A 13,179-nucleotide genomic window follows, 5' to 3' on the forward strand; every position below is an offset into this window, starting at 1 on the left:
GTTAGTTATATTGTGCAAAATCACATCGTCCATATCGAAATCTTCTGGTTCATTTGGATAAAAAGTACTCGAAAAGGATGTGTCCATTATCCCCTCAACAAAACTATCAAACTCCGGATCGTCTGGATTCGCCATATTTTCACAAAAGAAACACTAATACTAATAAAAACTAACTGATACTAAATAACCATTATTATAACACATAAACTACATCACACTACAAATAAACACTACTATAAAAATGTCTTTGTACACTAAAATAATATTGTAACTGAATAAAAATAGAAAACGAGTAAGCAACGATCCGTAGTTGAAAGCGAGATACAAGTGACTGACGGCTGGCAGTACACGCACGCAGACCCTGAGTCAACCGCGCTGCCTGGAGTGTCGCCGTGAAGCTCCAGACACAAAAACAATAAATAATATTTTGTCTGTCGACAAGGAACGGTCCGTGTCCACGTGTTGGGTTGCCCAGGCCATAAATCAACCTTCCCCTTCGTTCTAGCACGTTTGTTGTAAACAACACGTCATTTGTAGCCAATAAACTGAATGCACTCAGCATCTGAGTTCACAGCGTTTCAGTAACATGTGAACCTCACTCAGCGTTTGAGTGCATCGCGCGGTAAGGGTTAAAATGGCCAACTTTAACTCTATACTTTCTGCAAAAATGTTTAAAATATTTTGTAGGGAGATTCGCTATTTCTAAATTCTAAGTCACTATCAATCTTAAATCAAACTTCCTCAGAGTCATTAGAACCCACTTCATCATAAACTTTGTCAGAGTCAGTTTATCAATATATTTATAAATTTCACTTCTAATTATGTCCCACCATTTTTCACACTCACTGTTTGTTTACTTGAGTCAGCTGTTACTGAGGCAATCATGTGTTTATTTTCCCCTTCCTCTATTGCAGTGTTGCCAGTCTGCAAAGTAAAATTATTCCATTATCTCGTGTAAAAATGACGAAATACACCCGATGTTCAAATGGTTACGTCAAAATAGACCAATGGGTTAATTGTTGCATACAATTGTTTAAATTTAAATTTGAAGTTAGATTCTTAGGTTATTAAATATGGAATTACTCCATTTAAAAGGATAACAGGCTTTCGGACATTTGTCATTGTTATAGATTATAAAAGGTACAACACAACATTTCAAGGATTGGAATTTAAATACCTCCCCCATCTGACGAAGAGGATAGGTTCCAATGTTCGAAACGTTGTTTTATACCTTTTATAACCAATAACGATGGCAAATGGCTGAAATCCTGTTATCCTTTCAAACCTTCTATCGTCAATAACAAACTTTAAAAAAACTCTAAATACATTTTGTATCATTTACAAAACAAAACATTTTCTGATTTAGATTAACACACTCAAGGCTAGGTCAGTGTTGTCTGTTGTTTCACTCAATTGAATGACTCAATTGCAGGGTGGGCAGTCAATACAGCTGGTGGGCACAATCCAGAGGTCGAGGGCAGTAGTGGCTACGACAGCCAGCAAGCCCACACTCTAGGTCAGTGTTGTCTGTTGTTTCACTCAATTGAATGACTCAATTGCAGGGTGGGCAGTCAATACAGCTGGTGGGCACAATCCAGAGGCCGAGGGCAGTGGTGGCTACGACAGCCAGCAAGCCCACACTCAAGGCTAGGTCAGTGATAAACAACCAGCGACACACACTCAAGGTCACTCCAGCCAATACAGGTACAGTTACAGTCTTGTATTCTGTTTATATGCTCCCACGTTGGGTAAATGTGTGGAATTATCTTTGTGTTCAATGTGCAAGCTGTTGCATCAGTATTTCATTTTATTCCATAAAAAATTATAATAAACTGTTTACTTTCAAATTAAAATTTAGTTCTTTTTGTTTTAAATTTTGTATAAAATCTAATTTGCTTACTAATGTAAACTTCAAATATTTGCTTGCCATTTTTTCAAGACAAGGTGTTCTGGTACAAAATATAATATCGTTTCTGAAAGTGCAGTGGAACTTTGTTCATTTGAACCTTAAGGAAGAGTGGCAGGTAAAAATGTCAAAGTATCAACAAATTCAAATTTCACAATTGTTTTAAAAGAGGCTAAACATCATTTTAACTTCAAGATATTTTTATAGAACAAAATTAAGAGAATTCCAGATTAAACTCTGACACATCACAATTTGTGATATTGTGAAATCGTGACTTTTCAAGTGTGAAAAGTGAAAAGAGCTGCTGCGGTACCAAGAATCATCAATATCTCGATACTACTCAGTATTAATGTGCCAGGTATTGGAATTGACTCATCCCTACTGAAAGTGTAAATTCTGCCGAAACCAAATTTTAAATGGTGATAAGTACAAAGTTGATGTTGGCCTTCTGATAGGAAGCCAGAATATTTGGTGTCAACCATTAGCCATTGGCCAACATGTGATTTGGAAACATTAAAACAACAACACTATCTGATCAAAACTGCAATAAGGGTACAGCATTAAAAATTGGATTTACGTATCACTACTTAAACGTACTTTCTAAACAAAAAAACTAAACCTTTTAAATTTAATTTACAATTAAACGTCTTTTTAATCAGTTTTTGCCATCATTAGTTCTGTTTCGCTTAAAGTTTGCTCATTTGAACACTAAAAGTATTTTCATTATTATAAAAAATACAGTACATAAATACCAATAGTGTGTGAGATGTGTTACTAAATTGATTTTGTTTTTTATCAGCTCTTCTAGGAGATTTTCAAGGTAAGTATTTAATATATATTTAAATTAAGTGATTTACCAAGAATCTTTTGATGAAAGAATTTTAGAAAAACTAGTCAAATCGCACTTACTTTCTTATAATACAGATGTTTACCCAAACGATTAAATTATAATACATTGTGGTCTATAATAGATAGGCTCTATGACTATTTATTTTAGTGTGAATCTATAACTGTTCATTAGACTTTTAGAGCAATCAAAGTAACTTCAGTTCCATAATAGATCAGTTGATGCCAACCCATTATCAGTTGTACAATATAATAAAATAAGCCATGTTACAATGCTTCAATTGAATGAACAATATAGATTTTAATCTTTTGGTAATTGACCAAAAGGGATATATTAATTAATTGGAACAATGTGTCCTGCTCCATATTAGACTTGCAGCTATACATGTTACGTAACTATGGTGGGAGGGGTTGATTCAATGTGAATGTTGAGTTTATCTCCAGTTCCATCTTCTTCTTATTTGCAACGTCTGAAATATGATGCACACTGTCACAGATTTTACTCATAGAATGTGGAGTCATGTTTGAAGAGATCCAAAAAATGTTGGTGGCGAAGAAGCTCAAAACGAACTCTTTGCACCGTTTCAACATCAGGTATTCTCATTATCACCCAACGGACGAGACAATGAGAACACCTCCTTGTGTAGATTACACTACATTTTGTTGTAGTTACACTACATTTTGTTGTAGAGTATACTACATTTTGTTGTAGATTATACTACATTTTGTTGTAGATTACACTACATTTTGTTGTAGATTACACTACATTTTGTTGTAGATTACACTACATTTTGTTGTAGATTACACTACATTTTGTTGTAGATTACATTACATTTTGTTGTAGATTACACTACATTTTGTTGTAGATTACACTACATTTTTTTGTAGATTACACTACATTTTGTTAGTGTCTCTGATGTCGAAATGATGAAAAGAGTTTGTTGTGATCTTCTTCGTCGCTGACATTTTTTTGTATTTCTTCAGACAAACATGACTCCAGAATTCAGGAGGATCTTCCATCATGCAGTAACAGACAAACTCAATGAACAATCTAAAGAAAAATTTAAATTTACTCATACTATTATATAACAACAATATTTTGTGTTTAACTTATAAGAAAGCTGGTGTACTGTTACTTTTAAATAGATAAATAAACCAAATTAGTAATACATTTTACTAAATAATAAATACCAATCATATATTTTGTATTTTTATAATAAATAAATGTCGATTGATAATGAAAAACTAAAAATGGCGTGAATGTAAACAAAACATTTAATTTTGTTGTATGAATAGCATAGGTGAACATAACAAATTTGTTAATGATGTATTTTTTACTACAGTAGAACCTTGTTATAACGAACCCCAAGGGGAAATACAAAACTTTGATATATCGAGAATCTTGATATAATGAAGTTCAGTATATTAGGGCTGTTTGGGGGAGACTTTGATATATAGAGGTTCACAGAAACTACAGTAATAATGTAGGCTTAATTATGAATACTTTATCAGGAAGTTTGTTGCAGGATAGTAAGAGGGGTGTTCAATAAAGACTGACAGTACTCTTTCAATACCTTTAATATAAAAGTTTAGACTTTAACACTTGTATCTCCTTCTAAGTAGTCGCCATTTAAAGCCACACACTTGTTTCACCGCTCCTGCCACTCCTTGAAGATGTGTTCAAAGCCCCCCTTAACCCTTCAACGCGTTATTTTTTTTTTCATGGTCATACTCCCTCCTGCGTTGATTTTTCTGGCGGTTTTTTAGAGATTTTGTGTTTTATAAATAATATAAGCAAATTACCCAAGTTTATAATTATTTTATTATACTTCTATGTTGATAGTGTTTAAAATTAGCCAAATTAAACAAAATTAACCTACTTTAGGTTAATTTCCCTAAAAGCTAGCTAACCTACAAACCATCCCCAACTCATGTTTATAAAACACAACAAATTGTTCCTGTCAAAACGGGATTTCCTTCTTCAAAACAATATAGTTAGCTTGTAAAACTAATAATAATAACTAAACAAAGGAACGTAAAACACACAAAAATATGTCAGTTGAACATAACCATCACACTAACAATGACTGTAAACAACAACAAACGTAAGCTGACAAACGATCGGCTGCACGGCAATGACGTCGTCTTGAATGCAGCTGATTTCTCAGATATTTTTTCTAAAGATCGATTTTTCGAGATATTGACTCAATTAATCGAAAGTTTGAATCTTCTCCTTTCGATTGGTATACATTTTTCATTGAAAACATTCGATAGTCGTCTGTTACAGCTACAAAAATAACCGACTACTCCATGACGTACTCAGTACGGCAAAACGCGATCTCAAGTAAAAGTGTCATGAACGTACCTAGTACGGCAAAACGCGTTGAAGGGTTAAACAGGATGTACAAAATCGCCTTTAAAGTCTTAATAGCGGCAGTAGCAGTTGGAAAACGCCTCCTTTTTGGCCTGAGGATACACATAAAAGACATTTGGAGCCAAGTCTGGGCTGTAGGATGGATGTTGCACAGTTTCAATTCCTTTTTTGGCTAGAAACTGAAGCACAGTATTGGCAACATGGGGTGAGCATTGTCGTGATGCAGTTTCCAGCGTCCAACAAGGTCTGGCCGCTTTTTTGGGATGTGATCTTTGATTAGTTGCTTCAATACTAACATGTAGGATACCCAGCAGGGATCACTTCTGGCTGGTTTATACTTACCAGTTGAACCCACCACTGGGCACAGCAAAAAACCGATGTGCCACTTCAATCTGGGCAACCTTATGGATGTCCAGTAGCGGCACATCACTAACCGCAAATGTTGAGATTCTGGGGTTCATGGGCAATTCAATAGGTTTAGTCTACTGTGGGAGATGACTGAGGAGTTGGTGGGGTTTGTTCCCTTACCTCAGAGGTTCTTGTTAACCTCAACAAGGGTGTGCCACCCCCTGCCTACTTTGACTGGAGAGGCTGGTTCAGATCTGGCCTCCCCTTCTTCCGAGATGACTTTGAGATGTAGTGCCCTAATTCTTCCTCATGGATCTCGATAGAAGGTGGCCCCTACTCCCTAACCTTACCCATCCTGAATATCCTGTCACTCTGGAAGCAGCGCAAAGGTTCTTTCAGGACTAAGTGCAATTTATAAGCTTCTTGTCCTAAGAGAACAAAAAAAAAAAAAAAAAATGTACTCCCCATTAATTGTCTGACCCTGTGGTACAGTATGAGTGTACACCATACCACGATAATCAAAGAACGTAATCACCATTGCCTTTGCAGCAGACCTTTGAGCACGAGGTTTTTTTGACGTCAGTCCACCTTTATCCACCCACTCTGTACTCTGTTGTTGTTGTTGCAGGATCATAACAGTAAATCCAACTTTCATCAGCAGTAATAATATTTTTCCACCATGCATCACCTTCTCGACGCACGCACTGTAACCAAAGTTTGCAAATTTCAACGTGATTTTGTGTCTGAACTGGTGTTAACAGACGTGGTATCCAACTAGCACAGACACGTAACATGTTCAAATGATCATGCATGAGTGTATGACACTGCCAATTGATATATCGAGCATTATAGCAAGCTGTCTAATAGTCAAATGTGGGTCAGTGTGAATCATAACACCCCCAGTGTTGATTGTTTCTTCGGCAAGGGCAGAAACAGGGGCGCCAGGCCCACCTTCCAACTCACATGATTTCCGTCCATTTTTAAAGCCTGTATGCCACCTAAAACAGGTTCTTTCACTCATTGCATCAATACAAAAAGCTTTTTTCAAGTCGCTGTAAGTATTCGTAGCAATTTTCCCCGGTTTTACACAAAACTTTATCGCATATCTTTGCTCACGAAAATCAGCCATAGTAAACTAGGCAACAATTTGCAACTGTTTATTAATCGGTTGCCATGACAACAATAGATATGCAATAATGTTAAAAGCTGATTTGGTTGTTGCTAATACTTCAATGTTTCATATCGACTTGAGATAAACGAATTATTGTACTTTGTTTACATGTACGCTACTGTCAGTCTTTATTGAACACTCCTCGTATAACAAGTATTGCACATAAGTTCAAATTTGTCAGTTTTAACAAAACATACAATATTACAGATAAATGGGGATTTATGATGTAAAGTTTTATAAATACAATATGGTTACCACTGCACTTTTATATGAAATACTGTCATATTTGAAAGTTTAACATGCACAGTTCACCGAGTTAACTGAAATTCATTTCATTTCATTGCGGTAACATCCAAATCAGACTGAAGGAGGAGTGCTGATTCACCTCTAGCGACAACAGAAAACAAAGGAGTGTTGATGGAGAGGGTTTCAAATTTCAGCATGAAAAGTATTGTACTTTGGTTCATTGCACCGATAATCTGAAAATTCAATATATCGAGGTTATTTACGTTAAACCTTCGATATATAGATTTGTTTGAGTATACAGCATTTGAGGGGAGCGACAATACTTCAATTTAGAAAGGAATTCGATATATCAAGGTACCACTGTATTGTAAGGAAAAGAACCCTCTTACCTCAAAATTGTTCATAGAGGATGTGTGCCACTTTCATTCCAACTGGCTTAAATGACAAAACGATTGATTGTATTGTGTGTGATCTGATAACCACCTTACCTTATATGTTAAATTTCTCAAGAAATTGATCACTCTATGTTAATCCTTTATTTTTTTTAGCAATGCTCTTAACTTTAAGTAAAAGTAACTTAAATAACTTAACCTTAAAACAAAATAAATGTACTTTACAAACTTTACTAAGTTTTTAATAATACTCTAAATTCTGTTATGGTTTCAGTTATTACATTATGAAAATCATTTTATTCAGATTATACAACATTTTTTACATAAAATGTTTATGTACAGTAATTTATTATTTTTTTGTATTACTTCTAACACCAGAACTAAGAGTATAGTTTTTCTGTCTTTCTCAAGTGTATAGTACCTGACAGAATTCAATCTACAAATGCGTGATGCAACATGTAGCTTTTTTAAAGGCTGAAACACCTATTGACTTTCTATAAAAAACATATTTACGATTTGAAACTGGAGGATTTCATAAAATCTCTTTTACTTCACTTTGTTTAACAATAAAACTTAACGTTATGAAACTTTACGTTTTGCACCAGCATATTGTTTTTAATAACAGTTTACATTATGAAACAAGCTCCGTGTGTTGGCTATTTGCTGTTCTGGAGGGTGCAGTCCATATGAGTGTTAATACCCAATTTTAGGTACAATGAAATAAAAGATAAGTTATAAGTCTAATGTTGTCAGCCAAAATATTTACCTCTAAAATTCTACCCTTTGTCATCGGAAGAAAAATTGCTCAGATTTGCAAATATAAAATTTGTATTCTTGCTAACTTGTATGTATCAAATAAACAGTAATTCAAATATTAAAATAAAATATTTTTAATAAAACAACAAAAGTAGTAACCAAGAAAAATAATTTTAATATTAAGTTATAGTAGTGGTCTTTTAAATTTTCTGAATATTTGACATTGTGTAAATGCGTGTTATTAGAGTTTAGCAAATTATTTGTATACATTTTTTTATACTGTTTTAATGTTTTGAAATGTTTTATCGAACTGTACAGTTGTGCGAGCGGCCGACGTGAGCGGCACCAGCGGCCAGGTACTGACTCTCTCCCCTCACTCGCAGATACAGATACAGACTCTGCAGAAACAGGCTTTGCAGCTGCAGCAGTTCCCTGCGACGCAGCCGGCAGCCATCGCGGTCAAACATCAGCGCCGGCGCTCCACCGCAGACAACAAGTAGCAGCTCATCTCCTCCCCTCTCCCACCCTCACACTGTCAGTCCACCTTCACCGTCTTTATCGTGTGTACTGTTACTAGGTGTTGATATTTAGAAAATAAAATAGTTAAACTTCGTAAAAAGCTGATACGCTTGAAAAGTAACTTAAATTTTATAGAATTACAAGCTCTTGTCGTTTTGGAAAATCAAATCGTAATACTTAGAACATTGTTGTAATTGCGCGTCGTAGTTTCTGCTGAAACAAGATAAATATTCTTGTTGTAATCTAACAGCAACATCTTTATCATAATGAAGATGTTTAAATTATCAGAGACAGTATATGACTGGTCAGGCTCTCTCTATATAATGGTACAGAAGGATCATTGTCAAGTTGAAAATTATTAAGGGTGGTCTTGTCAGAATCAGTATATCCACTTCCTTATGCTTGTATTCCAAATTGAATTTATATAACACCTGTTGACATAAATTCAGTAAGTTCTTCCTGGATCGATTCTTTTATACAAAACCGATTTTTAAAAAGGACCATTGTGTTTAAAAAGAAATTGTATAGGATTTTTGCCAACTACAATTGTACAATTAAAATTTAAATATTATATGATTTATTAGTGTCAGCTCATAGTGAGTTAGGGACTATCCATAAATTACATAACAAGTTTGTCAATTTTCAGACCCCCATAATCATTGTACCACCATAGTTGGCCAAACCTTTTCTGGCTGTTATTTTGTCCTGGACAGAAAACTCTGGGTTTGCTCAGGATCAAGGAGCTATGTTTGTTGAGAGATGAGCCATTATTTAATTTAAAATAGGAGTACTTAAGATCTCTTGGCTCATCAAACTCTCTTAAGTTCTCTTAAGGAAAGGTATTTTTGTGACTGGGTGGTTGGTAACACTTCTTAACAAAATATCACATAAAAGAATTATAAAACTGCCAAGAATATTAAAATAAAAAGAAATATATAGTACATACAATGTATATTGTACTTTTTATTTTAATTTATATTTTTTTACAATCAATAGTGCAAAATGGCAATCATTTTCAAATTAATCTCAAATCGATTTTATGTAGCTGTGTCTCAGATTATATTTTTGATTATGCTCAAATCGATGCAATGTCAGTGACTTTAAATAAGCCAAGTTCTAGATGTAAATCACATTGATCTAGAATACTTTTTCAAAAATACTTGTATCAAATACGTACAACACAGACGAGTTTGAGAAATATTGATGAAGATTTGAACGTAAGTAGTGCTGATTTCATTTTAACTAATCTGGTAGACAAGAAACTTCATGATTAGATCTGAAATCACTTGATTGTTCCTTTCCAACTCGGTTCGTGTCTCCGAATGTTCTGTGATATATACCGATCTCATCTCACAATCCGTATGGATTAAATTGATCACATTAGGCATGAATTGAGTACCAGAATAGTTTTCAGGCTCCATAGTTTTCAGGGACGAATCCTGTACATCACAGATGAGGTTGTGATTTCACAAGCACATGTTACAGAACAACGTCTACATGTGTAGGCCTGAAAACTAACATATGCTGTTCTTAAGTGTTGAACCTATTCTTGACATTCATAAACATATTATCTCTGATGTACAATCTGGTGTATTCTTTTTCATCATGTTTCTACTTAAACTTTACTTGGTCCTGAAAATCATTTGGGTAGATCCAGATGTCTGAAGATGCCTCTGAACCGTCCACCTCTTCTCCCTTTTAGTTTTATGTTGTGAATTATATCAGCAGGTTTGTTCAAGTAAAGTTATACTTAAAGTTGGAATTCCCCAGTCTTCTGCAGTTCAGCGTAAACGGGGGACTTGTGGCAGTGACGATATCGTGAGGTTTTCAACTGGGATGCAGATTGAAGCACACGCTGGACACTTGCTGTTCAATCTCCAATGAGCCAGGAGCTTCCTCACGTAGACCATCCACTCCATCTTCATGCAGTGTCCAGTATCTTCTTCGCTACTTCGCTACGTTACCGCTCAAAACCCCCAACACACAGAAGAAATTGACCACTTAAAAGTGCAACAACACTGGCGATGAGAGTTAAAAAGTCATGAAAGTTTCAATCGTTACAAAATAAAAATTCAAAAATATTATAAAAAGATTGAACATTTTTATTTGCAAGTCTATGTATGTCGGTACTTTTGATCACAACAGAATACTAAAAGGCATTCTTCCTACAAAGTGGTGAATTATCTGCAAACCAAAATTACTTTGTTGGAGTGTTGAGTGAATCGGGAATTGTGCCGGAGAGATGTAGGGGAAGGATGTATATTTCTGTTTAATCCTTCGATACAATGACCAAGAGCCATGAGTCATCATGGAACAATACACTCAGATTTTAACAATCAAAGATTTAGTGCTCAACATTCCATGCAAAGCCAATTCTCTCTTGTAAAAATTGTTAGCACTTCTTCAAAGTTTCAGCACTAGCAACATCTTTCATTTGTCTAAAATGGATAAATTCATGTTGTGCAGTTTGCAGAAACCCAAAAACATCATATTACTACCATCATCTTGTATTCAGACCTTTCCCCCTTAATTATTGATGACATAATATGATAATATGAACAACCCCTTACATAGTTTCTGTTCTAAAATATAATCTGAGACACAGCTAAATAAATAGATTTATTTCATGTTTTCACCCCAAAAATTATGGCTTGACAAATTATATTTATGTATAATTTATACATAAATATAGCTTATTTACACATATTTTTATAAATTTATATTTATAATATCGGAATACTTTAAATTCCTCTGTTCCAAAGCAGAAACTACATTTGTAAAAAAACTTTGCTTGTATTAATTGTTGCTTGTTGTAAATTTTGAATTGTTCACATTAAAATTTGATTAGAATTATTAAGATGGCATGTTTTAACTATTCAGTAACTACATTTCCTGGTACACAAAACGGAAACTAGAATGGTATCTTCACGTCAAATATCAAACGATTGTAATCATAATTAAAAGTCAAATAGTGAATGTTTCAGTAAAAAATGTAGTTTTGGGTTTAAAGATTACATGTTGACATTTTCTCCATAAAAAAAACAAATACAAATTCTGTTAATCTGGTTTAAATAGTTGAAACTTGCATCATTGTTTTTTAGTCCTATGCATCTTCCATCATTAAGGTATTTTTAGTTTTTGTTCACATAATATACAATGATTCTTAACCGTTGGAAGTGGTGGTCATTTTATTCTCTAGTGATAGGCCATCTTGGAGCTTCATAAAGTATTTTTAATTCACTATAAATCCAAATGAGGTATAACATACAAATGATGTTGCATATAATTCTTTTTCTAGAACAAAAACAATATTTGCATTTAAAGTAAGTCATAAACAATTTTTTTATGGTATCTAAATTATGGAAAATTTATATTAGTTTATAAACTGATTTCCATTTGGTAATTCCATTGATTTCCAGCAAGGAATTACATGTGCCGAACTAATGATAGCCTTACTGAAAATATATTATGTCAACTGGTTGAGCTGAAGGTAGATGCTAGAATAACGCCAGGAAGTGTGCTTTCATTTCTTTTTCTCGGTATAAAATTCTATTATACTTGAAACCATTATAAATGACCTGACTACAAACTAGGGAACCGGCATATGATTCAGAGCAGAGGTCAGGTGTTAGTGTTATTTTAAAGGTATTTAGAAGTACTTTTCTGCGTGCACAAATAATAGTGTTTTATTCCGTGTGTGATCGACCTTTTTGAAACATCAGGTGACATAAAGGCAGGTGTTGAGTGACAGAGGGGTGAGGTGGGGGAGGTTACCGCAGGGGGAGAGGGGAATGTGTGGACTCTTTTACTTGTTGGTTACTTCCTTTGTTATCTCACTGTATAACGTAATGTGTTTGTAACGTAACGAGACGTAACGTATGTGTACAGATCTGTTAATGTGATAGCAGAAGAGCAGACACATTGATGCAATGAGACTGTTGGCTCAAAGAGAACAATAGCCGCCTGATCTCTGGCAGACTGTATTAGGTAGTTCGTATCACTGAATAAGTAATGTTAGTTCCTTGTTGAAAACAAATTTTGTTATGATTTTCTGTTATTTTCATATTTTTATATATTTGTATCGATTTATATGTTCGGTTATTTATTGGTTGACTATGTGCCGTTGCTTTGAAAGCTGCGATGAGTGATATTATCTTTAGTTATCCCTGGTGTTTGTCTGTATCTCGCTGTACTTATTTTCAATTTTAAACGTTTTTACTAAATTTTCAGCCTTTTATTTCCTTTCTGTGCGTGCTGTGTTTTTGTTATGAAATTTACGAGATCATTCTGCCAAGTGGAGAGCTACTTCACTTTCGAACGTTATGTTTTTTTTTGAATTTTTGTCAACTATTGAAATAATAACATTGACACGCAATATAACAATTATACATGTACAGTAACTATTAACTGTGTTTGGTTCCTACTTATGAAGTATTGGCTTTTTAATGGAAAACGTTTTATAGGTAATAGTAAAATAATTATCATTAGTAACTAAAAATAGTTTACAATTATAATATGTTTTAAAATTGTTTAGTATTTATAATTGATTTCAAAATGTTTTGACTAAAGTCTTTATATTTTTATAAAGATAAACTTTTGAAATAAACTTTGCTTAAACAAA

The 13,179-nt window shown here is 34.1% G+C and overlaps 1 protein-coding gene across 4 annotated transcripts in view; it reads left to right on the forward strand.

Annotated features, from left to right (window-relative positions):
• Positions 1–12,781, forward strand: part of LOC124357956 (transcription factor SPT20 homolog) — a 48,146-nt gene extending 35,365 nt beyond the window's left edge. For all 4 annotated transcript variants that reach the window (XM_046810116.1, XM_046810117.1, XM_046810119.1 and 1 more), the window contains 2 exons: positions 1,563–1,704; positions 8,358–12,781. In XM_046810116.1, the coding sequence (XP_046666072.1) occupies positions 1,563–1,704; positions 8,358–8,539 (324 nt within the window). In that variant the 3' untranslated portion in view covers positions 8,540–12,781. The remainder of the gene's footprint in view (positions 1–1,562; positions 1,705–8,357) is intronic.
• The last annotated feature ends 398 nt before the right edge of the window (positions 12,782–13,179 follow it).

This window comes from Homalodisca vitripennis, chromosome 3 (genome assembly GCF_021130785.1).
Source record: "Homalodisca vitripennis isolate AUS2020 chromosome 3, UT_GWSS_2.1, whole genome shotgun sequence".
NCBI classification, from domain to species: domain Eukaryota; kingdom Metazoa; phylum Arthropoda; class Insecta; order Hemiptera; family Cicadellidae; genus Homalodisca; species Homalodisca vitripennis.